The sequence below is a fragment of the Haemorhous mexicanus genome, chromosome 1 (assembly GCF_027477595.1).
Source record: "Haemorhous mexicanus isolate bHaeMex1 chromosome 1, bHaeMex1.pri, whole genome shotgun sequence".
Classification (NCBI taxonomy): Eukaryota; Metazoa; Chordata; class Aves; order Passeriformes; family Fringillidae; genus Haemorhous; species Haemorhous mexicanus.
In genome coordinates this window covers 35,596,244-35,615,452 of record NC_082341.1, presented here as the reverse complement: position 1 = coordinate 35,615,452, position 19,209 = coordinate 35,596,244, and the positions used below count along the sequence as shown (strand labels likewise).

Sequence of the window (19,209 nt, the reverse complement as noted above, 5' to 3'; positions counted from 1 at the left end):
TTTACTCATATGTTCACATTTTTGCCATGTTGGTGACAGGTTAAGAAATGGAGGATTCTTTCTGTACCATGTCTCCCCAGTTTTGACTTCTTAAAATTTAGGAAGCACATTTTTGGGTCCTTGGTTATCTCCTTAGTAATGCACCATCAAAGGGAATTCTTGTACGGTTCCTTTCTTTCAGTGTGATGCAATTTCAGGATTCACATTTCTTGTCCCTGTCGAAGTAGGAAGCATGATAAGCACAGAAGAATATGGCTTAAAAATGGTGCAGCTTAACTGAAATCCAAATGCAGGCATCTTTCTTTTGTGTTTTTGGCTAGACATGGATCTCTCTCTGCTGGTCTGTTTTTGCTTGCTTCAGAAATGAGTAAGGCAAACCTAAGGCAGTACAGATGAATAATTGGTTCTGGATTTTCAGAAGTGGACCAGTTCCACCTGTAACAGGACTGCCATTGTGAAACACCTTTATGATGCTTATTGTGCCATGAAATCTGCTGGATGAGACAGTGTGTGTCAAATCTGCTCATTGCTGTTCCCTCTCTTGTGTCTTGGTCAAGTTCAGTGAGTACAAATCATTACCACTGGCTCCAAAGCTGCCAGTAACATGTCACTCCCTTAACTGATCCTCAGAACAACTTCTGTAGTCCAAAGCACCCCACAAATAATTTTGACTCCTGCAGATACAGTGACTTTGCTGGTAAGTTTCTTGACATTTATTTTATTGCCTAGTACTAGCATTTCTGGGCCCTGGAAGCAATGGTACCTCTCAGACGTAAGTGAATGGGACCCCAAGGAGGAATCTGCCAAGAGAATGCATTGCAGGGATGCTGCCACCCATGTACTTGATCTAGAGTTGGCCTCTGAAAGAGTGACCCCCAGCTCTGTCTGGTACAAAGGCAGTTGAGCAGAGAATTGCACTATATTGAAGGAAAGGCTGTACACTCTCATCCTGCATTGCTGAAAGGATCTACTGTATTTGAGTCCTCTTGACAGTTTTATGGAAAAGTAAATGTTACCAGGAGTAAAACTGGCATGAGTTATGCCATGGAAATGTTTCAAGTGTTCGTTTATGCTCTGGAAATTAATATGCATTGCTAAACTGTAGTTGAATTCAATGTGCTTCTGAGGGGCGAGACATTTCTTGGAGTAGTTTGATCCCCCTGCTGTTATCTGCCCTCTCGTCATTGGAGGGTGCCTCAGGCAGGAGACTGGCTTAATGGCTGGATAAGGAGCTGCTACACCCCCTGAAAAACTACAGGTCACTCTCACTGTTTCTCTGCTTTGGCGATGTAATTAAAATATTGAGATCCTTCTTTTCTGCTCTTTTGATTTTTTTTTTCCCCTTCCATTGATTCGTAGCTGTTTTGGAGTTTTCAGAATTACTGCTGTCTTAGTTCATGTGCATTGTTTTCTGGAGAGTCAACAGTTCTAATTGGTGAAGAATTTTTGTGTTAGTGTTGCTCTTAAAAGACAGGTTAATTCTCCAGCTTCTTTTAAGTTGCAAGATAGAAGTGGGCTTGAAGTATTTAGGACTTCATTTTCTCCTCTAAAATAACAGTTAAATACCTATAGAAATTTTCAAGAGCTTTTAAAATCTTTTCCATAAATGTTTCTAGTCAGGAGGGTGATTCACTTATTTTCTACATATTTACTCATATCAGAATGAGCATTTGTTTTGTGTGATCAAAACAAGGGGCTTTACATACCTGTATTTTGTGTGAAAGCATTATGAAATCATTCTGAGCTCTCAGCTTCTGAGTTTTAAAACTCTCTTCAGCATCTAATTAGGAAATGGTAAGAGGATGTGGAAGATGATAAACATATCAATGTCTCCCTAATAATATGTATTTATATTATAATTTTTTTTGTTAACAGCATGACAATGAAATGAGAAGACAAAAGTCTGCAATTTCCTAGAAAATAATTAATGTGAACATTATTGATATTATAATTTTTTTACTGATAATAAGAAGAATAATAATAAAAATGCTGGGCTTCATATAGCTGTTCCACCATTTGTCATATTCTTGTCCTTTTCATTACTTATTCTTCATGTCTTAATCTTTAAATTGAGATTTATTTTTTTAGAAGGAGCAAAGAGCTGCAGCTCATGGTTTCTTAGGAACACTGGTGTGTTGGTGGATTTTTTGACTCGGATGCTGCAGTCTTACAGGGATCTCTTCTGTGAAGTCTGTGCTTGCTTTGTTGGTACCAGGGGTCCTTAGATGGTTATTGTAATCCTAAGCATTATTCTTTATTCTACATACGTTTTAGCTGGTCTGTTCAGAAATTTCCTGCAGGGTGTACAGTCAGAGCAGGTGGCAGTAAAAGAGAAAAGGGGAAAAAATTGAGTCTTTAATACTGCTCAGAGGTTTGTTCTTCAAATAAATAAGCAGTTCAGATTTATCTTTGTGGCTAAAAAATGGCCCTTCTAAAGGTCTTGTTTATTACCTAGGATTATTTACCTAGATGTGATTTCAATCTCTTCTAAAATAATTTCCGTCCTTAAAACAAACCCAAAAAATCCCACCACAAAACCTTCACTCTCCAGGGTATTTGCAAGAGAACAATACAACATTATTTCTTCAGTGCATTGTAATGAAAACCATTGCTGAGCACTTAGCTGACAGCTTTGTTTTCTGCATGTTTTCAGTGCAAACAGAGCCCCTGTTTTTTTTTGGTTTTTTTTTTTTTTTTTTTTTTTAAGTTTTTGGATGTTAGCTGTGGATATGGTCATGAAGTGGAACTTGAAACTGAACATCAATAGTTCAGCTGTTTGTAATCTGCTGTGATAATATTTATTAAAGTGCATTTTGTTAACATTTTCTTAGTGTATATATAACAAGAGATGGTAAAAAATAGCCTATACTCTATTTTAAACAGCCTGGTGTGAAGGGAAACATCTGTTTCTGCTTAAACTTCTTTCAACTTGTGTTCTTTTGACTAAGCCCTGTAAGACTGGTGTTGATATATATCTTCCATGGACATTGCAAAACTATTTGCAGGACTCTCCCAGGAGCCTGGTAGTGCTTTTATAATCCTTTGCCCCCATCAGCTTTCAAGTCATCCCCTTGCCCAAGATAAAAATAGATATTTTAAAGTATGTAGTTGATATTTTTAATGATCCTACTTCTGTCTGGTGGGAAAAAATAACTTTTAAAATAACAATAAATATGATAATGTTTTGTACTGTGCTAAAATAAATTACCAGCAAATTGTTCAAATTGTAATTTTGGCTACAGTAACAGATGGCTTGATAAAACAATGTGATTTTAAAGAAACACTGTTTAGTTGATATAAAAGTAAAAGTAGTATTCCCTGCAAATTAAATATAAAGTCTGTAAGTTTGAGACCGAATTCCTACTTTTTAAAATACCCCTGCTGTTCCGAATCTTTTTTTTGGTTTGTTTTCACTGCCTAGAGCAGAGATGGACTAAAATCACTCACATTGAATCACATTATCACCAGTTGCTAAAATGGTTTTTAGATGCAGCAATCAACTACACACCTCTGTAAATCTTTGTTTTCCCCTTGCTTAGGTTCACCAGTTAGTGTAGGAGTTACTCACTAAAGATTCCTGCACAGAACATGATCTGCATTTTGAAAGTGCCAGGTCTCTACAGCAAGAGCTTGTGACAGAATTTCTACAGACTTATCTTTAAAGTGAATATCAAATATTTGGGTTGAATGAGCATAACTGGCTGCTCTCTGGCAGTTGTTCCCAAGTCTAAAACAAATTGTAGGGAATAAATCCTAAATTAAGTGAGTAATTTCAAGACTTTTTTTCAGAGTTAGGGGAAGGGTGGGAGTATGCAGGTATGTTAGGTGGCTTTTGACCAAATAGCACACTGACTGAATCTTTGTAGCGTGTCACCAGCAAAGTTCACTCTTTGCCTTCAGTGAAGGAACAAGTGGTAAGAGGTGAGGATTGAGAAGAACCAACACATCCAGGACCACAGAGGATGATACTGGTTTCAAGACCTGTCATCTAGTGAAATATGCTGAAAGGAGCAAGTGTACCTGCACCGTGCTGCACTGCATGTGTAGCATGGTTATATTGTTCTCAGGAGTGAATACGATGCGAGCCGGAGAGGAATTTCAAGTTTTTAATCTCACCCCTTTCTTGGCTCGAATAGCAGGAGATGTGTAGTTTGCTGTAATTTAATATCTCCTGCAGCACTGCCTTAAGATCCCACCTTCTGTTTCTTTCAGCACAGCAGTACGTTGCAGTAGCTCCTCGCTTCAGTACATTTCTTCTCCCTGTGCTGTTTGTAGCCTTCAGTTCCCTTCTTCAGAGTCTGCTACCAAAGAACATGTTGCAAAACTGCAAAGCTTCCTTTATTGCCCTGTTAAGAGCCTTGTTCTCTATCTCGTTCTTGTTCTAGTTCTTGTGCCTCTGCCACAATTGCAGTGAGATTTTAAAATGGCAGGTCAATGGTTTGGGATTATGGCAGCATTTTCCAAGGAATTCCTCCAGTGTTTTATCCCTCATGGCCTATTTAGATGTAATTGACCATGAAAATACATGATTATTTGAAAACTTGAATGTAGGCTGGGATTTCACTCTCTAAAAGCTACATTTACATTTGCTTCCATGTATATGAATGTGAACTATCTATCTGAAATACAAAATTTGGTGAATATAAACTGGGAAAGGTTAAAAATGCATGGGAAGTACAGGCTTAAATAAAGGAGTATTCTAGTCAGAAAGGTTGCATGGTTTGGAAATCTGCAAGCAGTGAAACAGTCCTGAGTAATAGGGTAGAAAAACTATGAGCAGTTGATGCTTTGCTATTTGATTAGCAGAATTTTTTTTCTTTTTTTGGTAATGCGTTATTAGAGATGCAAAAGTACCAAAGTTTCAAAAGTTTTGAGTCATATAGAAAGAACTAAATCCTCCTTTAAAACATTAGCTAAGCTTAGTTGGTTTTAAAATTAGCAGTAAACTCTTGATGACTGTTCCTGTCTTCTAAGGAAGGAGCATGTGAGACCCATGGAAAATATAAGGGGCAGACTAAAAGCCTGTCTTAATTTTAAACATCTGTTTCCATAAATGAGCAAACTAGAAGGGGGATGTGCAGTGTGCATGGTGAAACATGTTCTACTAAATATTAATGAAGGAGGACAGATTTGGAAGATTGGTCTTGAGCATACTTTCCCAGTTCCATCTCCTGGCATGCAGTACATAGCATTCTCCTCAAACCACAAGACCGTGTTTCTTGCATGAATGAAGATCCCTGCTGCTGTTTTCAAAGGAGATTTGCTTGAATCCTAAGAAAAAGGTAGAGAAATGCACTGATCTGGTTTCTGGTGCACATTATGACGCCTAATGCCTTTAACATTGTTCTTTTAAAACAACAACTAAATAGACAGACAAGACATTTCTTTTACTGACTAAGACAGTTCATAATTGGTTTAAATAGACAGCTCTGAGCAAAACTAACCAGCTATTGTTTCCAGGGCCATGTGTTTGGCCATCAGTAGGATTAAGTAGCAGTCTTTCCCAAAGTTCATAGCAGAGCTAACTAAATGAATCTGACCATCAGAAAATCAGTTCCTTGCTCCTGGAAAATGATCTTTCTCTAAGAGCGAGCATTTTTGATATGTGTGTTCTTCATAAGTTGTTTCTGGGTTTCTATGAAATTCTTTCAGTACCTTGTTATATAATGAACCATCTAGCAAACCTACTAATGAAATGTTCAGTGCCTAAGTTTTGAAGGTGTTTTTTTCCAGGTCTTTAGAGAGTGTAAGCCTTGAGACCATTTAGGACTGCTGTAAACTCAAGTGCCTTGATGCCTTTAGTAAAACTGCTTTTTCTCTGGACACAGCTCAAAAATGTCCAGCTCCTGGCCTTGAAGAGTTAAGAGAAATTCTTAACACTTACTAAATAATTTGTTTGAAATTCCTGTCTGGGAGACATCCTCATTATTAAATTGCTGTGTGTTGTTTCACATTTTTATTGATTTGCTGGAATACTACCCTGAGCTTTCTGGAAGTGTTTGATTTTCTGTGTGCTGTCCCACAGGGATGTTATCAGCATCTCCTTGTAAGCAATTGCTGAAGCTGACAAAAGTGTATGATTCTGTTCAGCATGGGATCTATATCCTTGAGTTTCCATATTTATAAGAGTACCATCATGCTCACTGTCAGCAGGAGATTATTATGGAGCTGATAATGGAACAAGAAACACAGAATCATAAGCATTTTTTGGGCTGTACAATGGATTTGCCAAGTGTTTCTATTCAGAATGGATTTGAAAAGAGAACCTGTATGTGACTGTTCAAAATGAGCTTTTGAGCATGGGTTCTCACATGACTGTGAGAGCTACAGAGTAAAACAAGTACTTTCTAGAAAGCAGGATTTCACCATTCAGCCATGCTGTTGCCAGGCGTGGTTTTACAGATCTTTAATTTAGCCATTTTCTAATTAGGGTAGGGAGCCTTCAAGAAAACCAGAAATATTGAAAAAGATGGGATGTAAATTGCTACATCAATGTAATGTTTAGTGACACTGCTTTGTGCTGCTGATGGCTCCTTTTCTTCCAAATGCAGTATAAAAATTGTGGTCAGGCACTTCTGAAATAAACAATAACACTTCCCAAATGTTAAGAATGTTAACACAAGTGCCCCAGCTAAAATTCAATTAAGGTAGTGACATCAGGGTTGGACACGGTGCTCGTTCCTATTCCTTCTAAAGTTTGTGGGAGATTTGATATTTATTTTGCAGACAGCGAAGGTTAAATCTGTCATTTTTCCCCTTGGGGAAAATGCCAGGTTTCTAATCAAGCAAATTATAGGGATGACATTAAATTGTTAAACTGCCTTGGCCCTCTGTACACATGAAATTTCACCCCTTCTTTAAGCGGATTCTATTTTTAAACAGCTATAAATCCAATTTGTGGCAAGCCAGTTGCAAATGAATTTGGATGTACCCGCTTGGGGGTTTATCCAGATTGAAATAAATGAGTTAAGTTCTGCTTCTGTGGTTGAACAATAACGTCTTTTGTGATGGAGATCTGGTCTTGTGTTTGTGGTTAATATCATCCAAGCAGTACTTTATGAGGCAATGAAAATGTTTCTGTTCCCATCTGGGGAAAGAAGCAAAGATTTTTTTTTTAAATTTTGTTGGAATTTCCCTTTTCAAAATTTCCCAAGATGTAAAGGGCAAGTATATAGTATATTCAAGATATAAAAATTGTCATAAAACAGTTGAACTTAGTATTGATCACCTAGCAGGAGGGTATTTTAAGTCTAGATTTTTATCTGATGTGAAAAGTGGTAGAGATGTAGTTGTTTTTATGTTTTTTTCCTTTCATTTAGTCATACAATGCAGTGTAACACAGACCTGCGTTAGTGCTCTACACTGGCACATAAAGACAAGTAATTATGTTATTTATCTGGTCTGGAATATGTCTTGGGTGACCCTGTCCAACTAGCATCACGTTCTTCCTATTCACTTCAGCTTTACCCCTTCTTTCTCCCATTCTTTGACTTCTTTCTGATTCCCAGCACTGCATCTGCTGAGATATTTTCCCAGAAGGCTGTGACAGACATAACTGTCTGTGTGTTCCAGCACAGGATGCTGCAGGGGGGGCCCAAAACCTGCAGGAGGCTTGCAGAAACAGTCTTTCTGTCCTGTGTTTCTCCTGGGCACAACCTCTCCAGTTGCTGAGGTGTGGGTTTGGTTTTGTGGGGCTCTTTTGTTTGTTTGTTTGGTCAGTTGGAGTAGTTTTTCTTTTTTTCTTTTTTTTTTAAAGTTCATATATTCAGTCTTTGAAATACAGGAAACAGAAAATGTGATTCTACTGGATGGCATGATTCAGTCTGGATGTGAAGGCAACTAAAATTTCATAGTGTTTAAGCTCTCAGCAGGATCCTGAAAAACACATTGCCTGTGTAGTTTGAATGTGTTCAGCCTTTACACTTTCTGATGAAAGCTAGCTTCTTCATGGTTTTGTGCAAAGTTGATAGGAGAGACTGTGTCTGCTGATGCCTCACTTTCCTGTTCTGCAGTTTGCGTCACACTTTTGATGTAGCATTTCCTGCTACATTTGCTTTCTTGAGAACAATGAGATGCTTGGTTCTGCCATATGTCATTGGTAAATTTTGAAATATATGTTTAAATAAGATTTTGTGTACAGTATTACAGTACTAACAGTACTGTAATTATTTGCAGTATTAGCTTTGTTGGGAAAGGTCCTTGAAGATAGAAACTCTTTTTTCTAACTTCCCTGCTAAGCTGTTTGTCCAATACAGGGAAGACTACAATTTGGTTTTCAGTTCCTCACGTTTCTATTTTGGGAACAAGAGCCTCAAAAGAAACACCTCAGCTTCAGGTGCTCCTTAGAACAATCACAATTTTTTTGAGTAAGTCGTGACTGTAAAACATTGCTGCAGTATCTGTGAAAGCTGTTCTTTCTCCTCCCTATCACAGCGTGGGAGTCTGATGTAGATTGACAAGCAGTCTTTTGACCAGGAGCAGTAATATTACCACATATGTACTGTCCTCAAACTCTCTAACAGTTGCATACTAGTTAGATTTCTATAATTAGCTGCCCTGCAACCTACTAAACAAATGTAGTGTTGTGTCTGTGCATGAGTGATAAGAGATGAAATGAATGTGTAACTCTATCACTAACTATATAAAAAAGCATTAATCAAGTTACAATGGAGAGTCTGGACCATTGAGCACATTATAAATGCATCTGTCACTGATATTTAGTTAAACCTTCCTGAGCAAAGTAAAAGCTAACTTTCTTCGTAGACAGATACCCTTTTGGCCAGGATACTGCTAATGGTATTTTTATTGTCCTGTTTAGCAATGAGCTTTACTTAAGTCAGCATCCCATGTTTCCCAGGCTAAACACCTGTGAAGACCATTGCCTTGTTTCCTGGAGGTCTCTGTTTAAATTCCTGTGATCATGAAATGGAGAGTTAATTTAACATGGAAAATGTAATAGTGGTTTGAAAGAGGAAGTTCTTGTTGATTAGGCATCATCTGCAGGTTTGTGTGTTTAGAGCAGCAACATGTTACCAGGAAGTAAATGATTCATTTAAAAAAAAAAAAAAAAAAAAAAGAGCATGTAAGGAAGATGCAGAACTGAGCTTCCTTTTAAATTTGAAAAAGATACAAAATTCTTCCTTTTCACTCTCTACTGAAAAAAGTCCCACTGAACTGTTTTTCCTAAGTTCATGCTAACTTGAGCATAGGCAAAGCATTTAGACACTTTAACTCTTTGGAATTGTGTTTGCAGACAAAGTGAAGTTATTTCTCCATTCTCAAGGCATTTATTTTTGAAAGATTGATCTGTATTTAGACTTTACATTATGTGAAGAGTATACATTAAATGGAAGCCTTTTGATTTTGGTGAATGATTTTGATAAATGAAGCAGTAGACACATATGTTTTCACAGAAATCTGTCTCGCACTCGCACTTCTCCTGGGCTTGAGGAGTGTGAGGCTGATGACTCCATAGTGCAGAATCTGCCTGAAAGAGATTTCTATTTCTGCTTCATCTCAAACCTTTGTTAGCTAATGCTGCCTTTATCTAATTGTCATTACTACTAGCCCAATGTTTTTTTTCTTAGGATCTTTTGTGATTCCCTAATTTTCCTCCTTTACCTGAAGTTTAAAGGATTAATGATAGACCCTTTTAGTTTCCTTTTTTTTCTTCTTAGCTCATGTCAAAATGCCTTTTTCTGTTCTGAGTTCTGTATCTTCCCCAAAGTGCTGTATTAAAATAGCTTTGCTTTTATGTGCTCAGTATGTGAAAGTTTGCCATTTGTGTCTCAATCCAAAATAGGACAAACAACAACTGTTGTTATAGAATTAATAAGCTTTTCCTTGCATAAATGTCATAATCACACACCTAATACAGCAGAAGATATAATAATAAGTCTCAGATTTCTTATGATCAATACAAAAATATTTTTGTAAGAAATATCGCTTCTAGTATTTTATTATCAATTAGATTTGTCTCTTGTGAAGAAATATGTGGGCATTTTCTCTTTTTTCCTCCCTCCTCCCTTCATATTATATCGGATCGTTTGGGCAACTTTTCATCCTGCTTCTTTAGAATGTACCTTTTTATATAAATGCGACATGACAATTTCTAGTGGTAGTGGACAAAAGTAGCAAAATGACATGCTGGTTGCCTTAAAGGGTGTTATTTTCTGTGTTTCTATTTAGCTGAGACAGCTTGACAGTTAAAAATCTAATCTTCTTCAACTTGTAGATTCAAGATGCTGCAAGTCAAGGCTTGAAATTTGTTGGAATTATACCCCAGTACCATTCCCAAAAGAACTGCCTTGTCAGCGCCTCCCTGACACCTGCCAGTAACAACTCTGTGCAATCAAGAGATAATAAAAATGTTTCAAATTACCCTGAGGATCATGCTTCACCGGATGGCGAGAAAATAGACAGCACTGATGGATGCAGTACTCCAACACAGAGTGAGCGAAGTGCTGACCAATGTGCCACATCCAGAGAGGGCTGTAGAGGTGAAGGACAGGCTGCTGAAGAGCTGAATTCCAAGTCTGTGAAGGGAAGTGAAGAACAGTCTCAGGCTGAGAACCTGAGTGTGAGAGAAGCAGCAGACAAGACGAATGGAGTTGCAGAGAATGAAACGCCAGCGCGATGTTTAAAACCACTTACTGGCAGTAAGTACTGCAGTGACCTCTTGTACCTAAAAGCCGAGTTCCTAGTGCCTCAAATACATTCCCAGCTCCTTTGGGGGGTGGGGATGCAGGGGGGACATTGCCACTGAGGTAGTGAAGAAAAGATGCCCCAAATGAGCTACTTAACCTGATTTCAGCATGGTTACTCAGTTCACAGCAGCTGAGCAGGAGTCAGATGGCAAAGGAAGACATGATATAAGCTGGTGCAGCTTTGTTGTGGCCTATATGTATGCTTGAGTGTGAAGACTTATTTTTGTCTGCTGTTCAGCTGAATTGGTTCATTTCTGTATTTGTTGCCATACCCTGAGAGCTCTTGATCTTTGTGTCCTTTTTGTGTGTTTGAATAAAAAGCCCTGTTAATCTGCCTGACAAGCTTTTGCAGTCATAGAAGGAATAATTCACAAAGACTTATCACAGTTAGTCCCTTTGTAGCAGGTGAACAGATAGCTGGAATTAAACCACCTCAGGAGCAGCATGAATATATGTGATCTGGACTCTAAAATCTCCTAGTATCCTACAGTCAGTGTGGGGAGTCACTGTTCCAGTCAGAATTGTAATAACTGGAAAAAAGCAGTTATTTTTGTTAATGAACATGTTTGCTAAGTCATAAAATTTTTTTTGTAATGTTTGTAAAAAATTATGTAATTTCATAATAATTTGGCTTCTAGTTACTTTTATTTTTTTAAGATTTTACCCATATACTAGTTTTATTTCTTTCATTTCTTTGACATATTTTTCCTTAGGTGGCCTTTCCACTTTTTAAATGTCATTTTATGCCATCAAAGACCACAAGTCTCAGCTGAGATCTAAAATACCCTCCTTAAGGTTTGTTGCTCAAAGGTTACTTCCATAGCAGGAACTGTAGTTCAAAATAGGATGTAGACCAGAGCAGTTTAGAAAACTAAAAGGAAAAATATTCTTGCTCCTTTTCCAGTTTAAGCCTCAAAATACATTTCTTTTCTATGTTTGTTTAAATCCAAGAAAACCACATTTACACTAATTTCTCTTACTGCTTTCCTTAATTTCTTTTCAGGCTACAAATCTGTGCAGGGGGGATGTAGGTGGAATTTCTAAAGCTGGTACTGTCCTTGACTTTAATTTATCCCTATTCTCTGGACTTTTCATAGAATCAGTCAAACAATCCTACCCCTTTGGGAATTGCCTGTATAGGACCCAGAATGACTTTGCTTTGTACTCCTTGGATTATTGTCTTGGTTTCCGTTGCAGTTTGGTGTAGTTTGCTTTTGGATCCAATTTGCATCACACTCTAGTAACTTCCAACATAATTTCTTCAGTTTTTTTGGGCAGGGGGGCACCCAGATAGGGTCAAAGCTTAGCTGTTGTTTGAACAATCCCTTCTCTTCTACAGCCTTAGAGGTGGGTTGTCCCAACACTATAATTTTATGCATAAAACCTCTCTTAGTTTTATAGTTAAAAATTAGTTATCTGCAAGTCTAGCCAGATCAGTTCTTTCTCTTTTTTATATACTATCTTTGAGAGAGTTAACTTAGCAAGTTTAATCATCTCTTTGATGCTATTCCTCTCCTTACTGAACACTGAAATTCTTCTGCTACAAGTAATTGCGTTCTTAATATTTCAGCATGTGAAGCTGATCACCAGCTGATCACCAGCTGATCAGTCTTCCCAACTTTTGTCTGTAACACCCCAAGATTGCTGCTGATTTGCCAGAAAAGAGGGTTTATTTTAAAAATGTATTTAGCTTCCTCAGTTATCTTTCTTTGAGTGCTTTTTAGCTTTATTTTTCATGCATTTTTTTAATTGCTGTTAGGCAAATACTTTCCAAGACTGAAGGTCTGAGAAGGCAGTTTTATGTTATCGCTCATCTAAAGTAGAATTTTTCCAAATCCTGTACAACGCTGCTGATTTCTTTATTACTCTTGAATGAATTTTTGTTAGTACAGCACTCCCTTTTCCTCCCATGGAAAATGTATTTCAGTTTTTGGCACCAGTTCTCCATCCTTCCTTGGGAGTGTGAAGATTGAAAGCATCAGGTGATTGTTTTTTTTCCCTACGTATTCCATGGGAAGTTACCACTCTTGAACTGCTTCTCCCCTACATAAAACTTCAGGAAAAAAAAAATATTCCTTACTATTTGTGGGATCTTAATTATGTTCTTTATTTTAGGTTTTATACTATTTAGGTGTTATTTTTATGCTTCTTCAGTTGACTCCTGAATGTTTTGTAGTGCTCATTTGCCTCCCCCATTTTTAAAAGGCTTTTCAACACAATACTGAAAAATATTTGCCTGATAACAAGGCACAGATATTCCAATAGTATGTCCAAAAGTGCTGTGTTACTTAGAACCAAACTGAAGGGTGTCTTTGGGGTCACTGGTGAAAACTGTTGTCAGTTTTAGTGACTTGGGTTAGAGAACACCTAGACCAGGTTGTCCAGGGGTGAGGCAGTCACAGCTTCCCTGAGCAATCTGTTCCAGGGCCTCACCACCCTTACCATGAAGAATTTCTTCTTAATATCTAATTTAACCCTGCCCTCTTTCAGTCTGCAGCCATCACCCCATGTCCTACATGTGTACATGCCTGGTACAAAGTCTCTCTTCAGCTCTCTTGCAGGCTGCCTTCAGGTACTGGAAGGTTGCTCTGAGGTCTTTCCAGACTGAACAGCCGAAATTCTCTCAGCATTTCCTCATAGGAAGGGTGCCTCATTTCTCTGATCATCTTCGTGGCCTCCTCTGGACCCATTGCAAATGTTCTTCCTGTGCTGGGAGCCCAGAGCTGGATGCAGTGCTCCAGGTGGAGTCTCACCAGAGCAGAGCAGAGCAGAGGGGCAGAATCCCCTCCTTGCTCCTGATGGCCACTCTGCTTTGGATGCAGCCCAGGATAGGGTTGGATCTCAGGGCTGTGAACACACATTGCTGGGTTGTGTCCAGCTTCTCATATCAGTGTCTCAATATGCACCAGAAAGCTCTTCTTTTCCAACAAAAGACTCTTCTGGGCGTCAGAATCAAAATTATGAGAGAAGTATTCTGGGTGTGCTTTTCTGAGGTAGGATTATCATAATTTCATTCTTTCTAAACAAGTGGTGAACAGCAAGAAGATTCACATTAATGTTTATTCCTTTCTACTCTATTTAAAATATAGTTCATGTCTGAGATCATTAAGTCTCTTTTCATGTTGGTTATGAGCTTCCAGCTCTTCTCTTCCAGTGCTCCCAGCCTGTTTCTGAGCATCTCCCTTCTGATATCTTTTTCAATGTACACACTTCTTCTTGCTCAGTGATGTTTGCCAGAGAGCAATCTTAACATTTCTCTTGACGTCTCTGTCTTTACTTTTGCTTGAGGTTAGAACCTAGTAGCTTGGAAACAAGAGGAGCTTATTGAGTGAAGGGATTTCATGTAAGGTCTTTACCTTTCATATTAACATACTTGGGGAGAATTTTTGGCATTTGGAAGTCAATAGAAATTCTACCATTGATTTCTATGTCCATTAATAAGTAAAATGATAATATCCAAAATTTTCTATTGGTTATTTTAATTATAGTTATACCCTTCTGAGAAGGATATCTGCTTTTAAAGTTGATGGCAGTTTGGGGCTGTGAAAGCTCAGCTTTGCTGTCAGCCATGACTTTTTTTCTTGTAGTAACTGCTCCTAAAATATACTGGAGCAGACATGGAAAAGAGTCTAGAAGATGTGCTAATTTTTAAGACCCTTCACAATTCCATTTTTAAAATTCATTTGCTGTTGTGTTAATGTCTCACCTTGGCTCAGATCCAGAGTAAATCAACAAGCAGCTACCAGAGTCTCTACATGAATGATTCATTGCATTTTCTTGAGATGAGACTGCCATTGGCTTTTTCCATGCTTTTGTGTTATCAAAACTGAGTTATTTAATACTTTAATGGCCATGATCTACAGAATGCAGTTCCTTCTAAATTTGCAGAAAGATTTCATCTTTGAGCTGATGATTCCCATAGAGGAATGTTGCATTAGTATTCAGGTATTACTGTCTTTAAATGTTTTATTATCAACAGTGAATCCATTGTGAATAAGAAATACTGTAAAAGCAAGCAAAATACTGTATTGGGGCTTGAGAGAGTCCTGCTGTGTTGGACTGCAGAAGTGTGTTAAGGAGATAACCACTTCCCAAAGAATTTTTTGCTGTTGCACAATGTAATTAGGCAAGGGCAAACAGTGGGTTCTGCATTGTTTTAGGTGAAATTTTATGATACAGTTGTTGCATTATTCCATTTTTTTACTCTTTGGTAGAAGCAGAGATCTTCGCTCTCTTCAACAAGCCCCAGACCCCACAAAAGTGCAGCCAGTATTATACAGTGACTATCCCTATGAGGATCTCCAGGAATGGGCAGACTGTCAACAGCTTAGAAGCAAATTGGCTGGAGCACATGACAGATCACTTCAGGAAAGGAGGCTCGCTGGTAAACGCCATCTTCAGCCTTGGAATGGTAAATGGTATGGAAATTACAGAAAGCATTTTGCTGTGATTATTTTCCTTTCTCCTCTAATGGGGGTCATTATCTTTGAAGAGAAGTTATTTGGGAGGTGCTTTAATATGGTCTTAGGGTAGTTTTGTATGAAATCAACCTCTTTGTGAAATGGAATGAAAGTACAGAAAATATTTTGGCATTTGAATAAGAAAAGCAGATCATGTATTGTATTTTTATAAACATGCTAGAGATGATTTTGTAATTGCAGAAATATACAGAGTTAATAAACAGTACCAAGTAAAGTGAATTAAACTAATAAGACTGCAAAACAGATGACATAAATAGAAGGGTGACTTTGCTGTCCAGCCAGACACTGCATCTGGCTCTGATTGCAGGCCGGTGCAAGGACTCGAGTTTTGTCTGGCCAGCAAGAAATCAATTAATTCCAGTTCTTGCAGAGACCCTTTCCACCTGGATGGCATGCTGTTTTACAAAATTGTCTTCTATGTCTATTTCATCTTACCTATGAGTGATGGATAAATGTCTGTTTTAATTTTAAGAAGATTTAAAATCCTAGATTTTTTGCATGTTGTGGAAGAGTGGCAGTGAGTCCAGCTTAGTACTGTAGCCAGTCTGTGCCACACTTGTCATGGCTTTGAAGGCAAGCCTGTTGTACAGAGAAAAACTTGGGTGCATAGATCCAAGAGACATAACCAAGGAGCCATGAGAGCAACTCAAGGGAAGTACTTGGACATAAAAATGTTGAAGTTGCAGCTGGATTAATTTTATTGGAAAATTATGTGACTGGTATCCTTCATGGTTAAAGTGCTTATGGCTGAATCATTCGCCTAATTTTGGTTTGTTTTGCATTTTTCAGAAGGACTGTGGTAACCCAGAGATTGCACATTCCTACTAAGATTAGTTGGTTTATGCATCAAAATTATAGAGGAGCTGCTTCCAGGGCATCTTCTTACTGTTGGTCTGAATTCCAGAACCCAGGATAAAAAACAGGAATATGACTCAGTTCTGGTAAAAGTCAATCAGGAAATTAACAGGCAATCGTAATTTTTCATTTTACAAACAAGTAGCAAAAAAAGGGAAGGTCTAAAGTTCAGCTGGTGGAATGCTTTCACACAGCTTCCTGGAAAGCCTTGTAATTGCTAGTTAACTCACTTAAAAACAAATGGTCATTTACTTTATGTATATAAATTGCACAGAGGCAAAGCTAATTGGCTCTATCAGGCTCAGTTATCAGACTCAGTGGGTTTTTTTAATAAAATCTGCTTGTCAGTTTACTCTTAAATGTTTTAAAAACAGCATTTTTCCATTGTTTAAACTTTTAGAGTTCATTTACATAGCAGAGCCCTGTGGGAGGTTCATGTACTTGGATACTAGAGTGAGGAGTGCTGGATAACTGCCTGTGGACATAGATAAATACTGGCAATAAAGTTTCAATGCAAACAGGACAGCAAATTATGGAAAAGTGGACAGATTCAGGATTAAGTTAGAGTAGTGATTGAAGAAGAACAATTAATAAACATTTTTATTAGCATTTTAGGGTTACAGGAGGAACAAGTTTTGAAATCAAAAAGCTGAAACAAGATTTCTGAAAGTGTATTATGCTGTTAGAAGAACATTTACTAAGAGTATCTCTAAGTTGCTATTAATTGCAGTTAAATGTTTTATCATCTAAATCCCAAGTTTTTTCTATGCTGCAGAGAAATGGAACAGCTTTGTCGCTCATATGCCAGTCAGTATCAAACAACACAGGGTAGGGACAAGAGGAGAAGCAGGGGTCTGAGGGCTTCTCAGCTCCTTACTTTTTTCTAGACATCTATGGCAGCCTGTCCAGCTCTTCATATCTAGTCTTATTCACTGATTAATCCTCTTTCAAATTAAGGTAGTATCAGCATACTTTCTTTAATTGGCCATATCACATTTCTTTGTTCTGGGGGCTGGGTTTCTTTTTGGCTTAAAGTATGAATTCATTATTTTGCTTATTAGACTTAAAAACAGGGTTATTATCTTCTTCTTTTCCCCCTTGTCCTTGGAATACCCAATGAAGTGAAGATTTCCAGATTGTCAGTAGTCATAAATCTGTTTCTTCCTTCTGCTAACAGTTTAATAATTAGTCTTTAAAGAAGTTTTAAAGTTCACGGGTAACAATTGTTTCTTTTTGCTTATTGTAGCAGATAATTATAAACAGAAATATAACACAATTGCCCATCACAATATGTAAACCATGCAGAGTTACACCATATATTAAATGTATTCAGATTTTGCTGGTAAGTTAGAAACAGTAGCCTGCTTGGTCCTTGAATGTTCTCATGTGGGCAGATAATAGTTTTTTATTTAAATTTGCATTTCAGTTAGTTGCTGTTGTTTTTCATCCAGCTCATGTAATTGATAATTCTGCCTGTAGTCCCAGGTGTAAACTGATCCTGCCTAGTGATCTAAAGTGACCATAGGAATTCACCCTTGCCCTCTTCTAGTGAGAATGGAGTCTGTAGCAGCAAGCTACAGATTTATACCAAAGGGAAAGGAGTAACAGGTGGGTCGTCTTCTTTCCTGTAACAGCAAGTCTCCAACCAGCGCAGTGAGAAGGCAGGAAGAGTCAGACCTCTTCAAGGTTATATTTTGATGTCTTAACAGAGTAATCACAAGCCTGTTCATCTTCAGTTGTTTTGAACTGCAGCTCTTTAAGTGCCTAGCATTTTTGTATTTGTTGTACCATTCTGTCTGTGAATTTTCTGCCTTTCAAACCTAGAAAAAGGCAGCCAACCAGCCAGAAAACACTGACAGTACTTAAACACAAAGCAAATGAAACAAAACGTGACTTTCTTGGAAGAAAAAAGTAGTCAGGTTTTTAAGAGGGTCCAATTGGTTGTCTCTGTCATCTGTCTCTGACAGAGATGAGCCAGCGATGCCTTTGACCGATTATTGTCACCTTAGCCACAGAAGTACTGGGATTTTTATCATCCATATGGAATTATTTTCTCTGTGTGTGCTGGAGGTGAAAAGATTCAGAAGGGGGGAGGAATGCAAATACGAAGCAAAGGCAGACATTCAGGTCACGTGCCCCATAAAGCCACAGAGAGCCAGTTTTCCTCATTGAGAGCAACAGCAGCCTAAAGGTTAGTTTTCCTCGATAAGGAGAATTTGTAGTTCAAAGACAACAGGAGGAAAATTGTTGCCTGCCAAGACAGCTGTCATGGTAAAGTAAGTAATCTTTTCCCATATACCTCCTGTAAATCAGAAGCAAGAACATCAAAATACATTTTTGTCAATTGAGCTACATCAAATATTTATACAACCCAGTGAAAACAGCTTTTTGTGCGCAGTAGGAAACCTTAATAAAAGATGCAGTGGTAATGGAACATTTTCAGAGGAAGGACATTGATTGTAACCTCTACTTTCAGAGCCTTTTCTTTAAGAAAGAGTGAAAAGATTGGGAAATTCAAGAGTAGAGATTAGGAAGTGATACTACAAACAGCAAAGTCAAAATGATTTGGTTTATTGACATGCGCTATTGCAAATGGATGAATATTTGGAATTTCTAACAAACTTTTTAACTTAGGCTATGTTCCAGGAGCTGAATCTTGAAACAGGAGATTTGCAAAGGAGACTACAACTGCATCAGAATCAGGAAATATTTTATGTAGCAAGCATAAAATATTTTATGTAGCAAGCTGGAAAGACCAGCTTGCCATCTTTAGATGAGTGATCTTTGTAGGCAGGTTAGGTAACATCCAGCTGAATAAATGTATCTGTAAAGTCTGCCCTGAAGGAATCTGTGTATGAGTTGTCACCCTGAAGTGCCAATATAATTGATGGAAATCTAGGCTTGGACTGATACAGTCAGTAGGATTTGTCTTGTGATCCACTTCATCCTACATGAGGATATGCAAATAAGATCAGATACATCTAGATAAGACTGAGATACTTGGTGCTTCCTTTGCCTTAGTCTTCACAGACACAGGCAAAAGTTGCACCTCTCTGTAAAAAAAAGGCCAAAAGGACAAACCAGGGACCTACAGGATGATCAGCCTTAATTTGTTTCTGGCTGGATCACTGAGTAGGTCCTCTTGGAACTCGTGGACACACGAAGGG

At 38.0% G+C, this 19,209-nt stretch overlaps 1 protein-coding gene across 2 annotated transcripts in view; it reads left to right on the top strand.

Moving 5' to 3' along the window:
- RFTN1 (raftlin, lipid raft linker 1) overlaps window positions 1-19,209 on the top strand; it is a 96,070-nt gene that overhangs the window by 54,066 nt on the left and 22,795 nt on the right. For both annotated transcript variants that reach the window (XM_059845901.1, XM_059845890.1), the window contains exons 5-6: window positions 10,235-10,658; window positions 14,921-15,124. In XM_059845901.1, coding sequence (XP_059701884.1) covers window positions 10,235-10,658; window positions 14,921-15,124 — 628 coding nt within the window. The remainder of the gene's footprint in view (window positions 1-10,234; window positions 10,659-14,920; window positions 15,125-19,209) is intronic.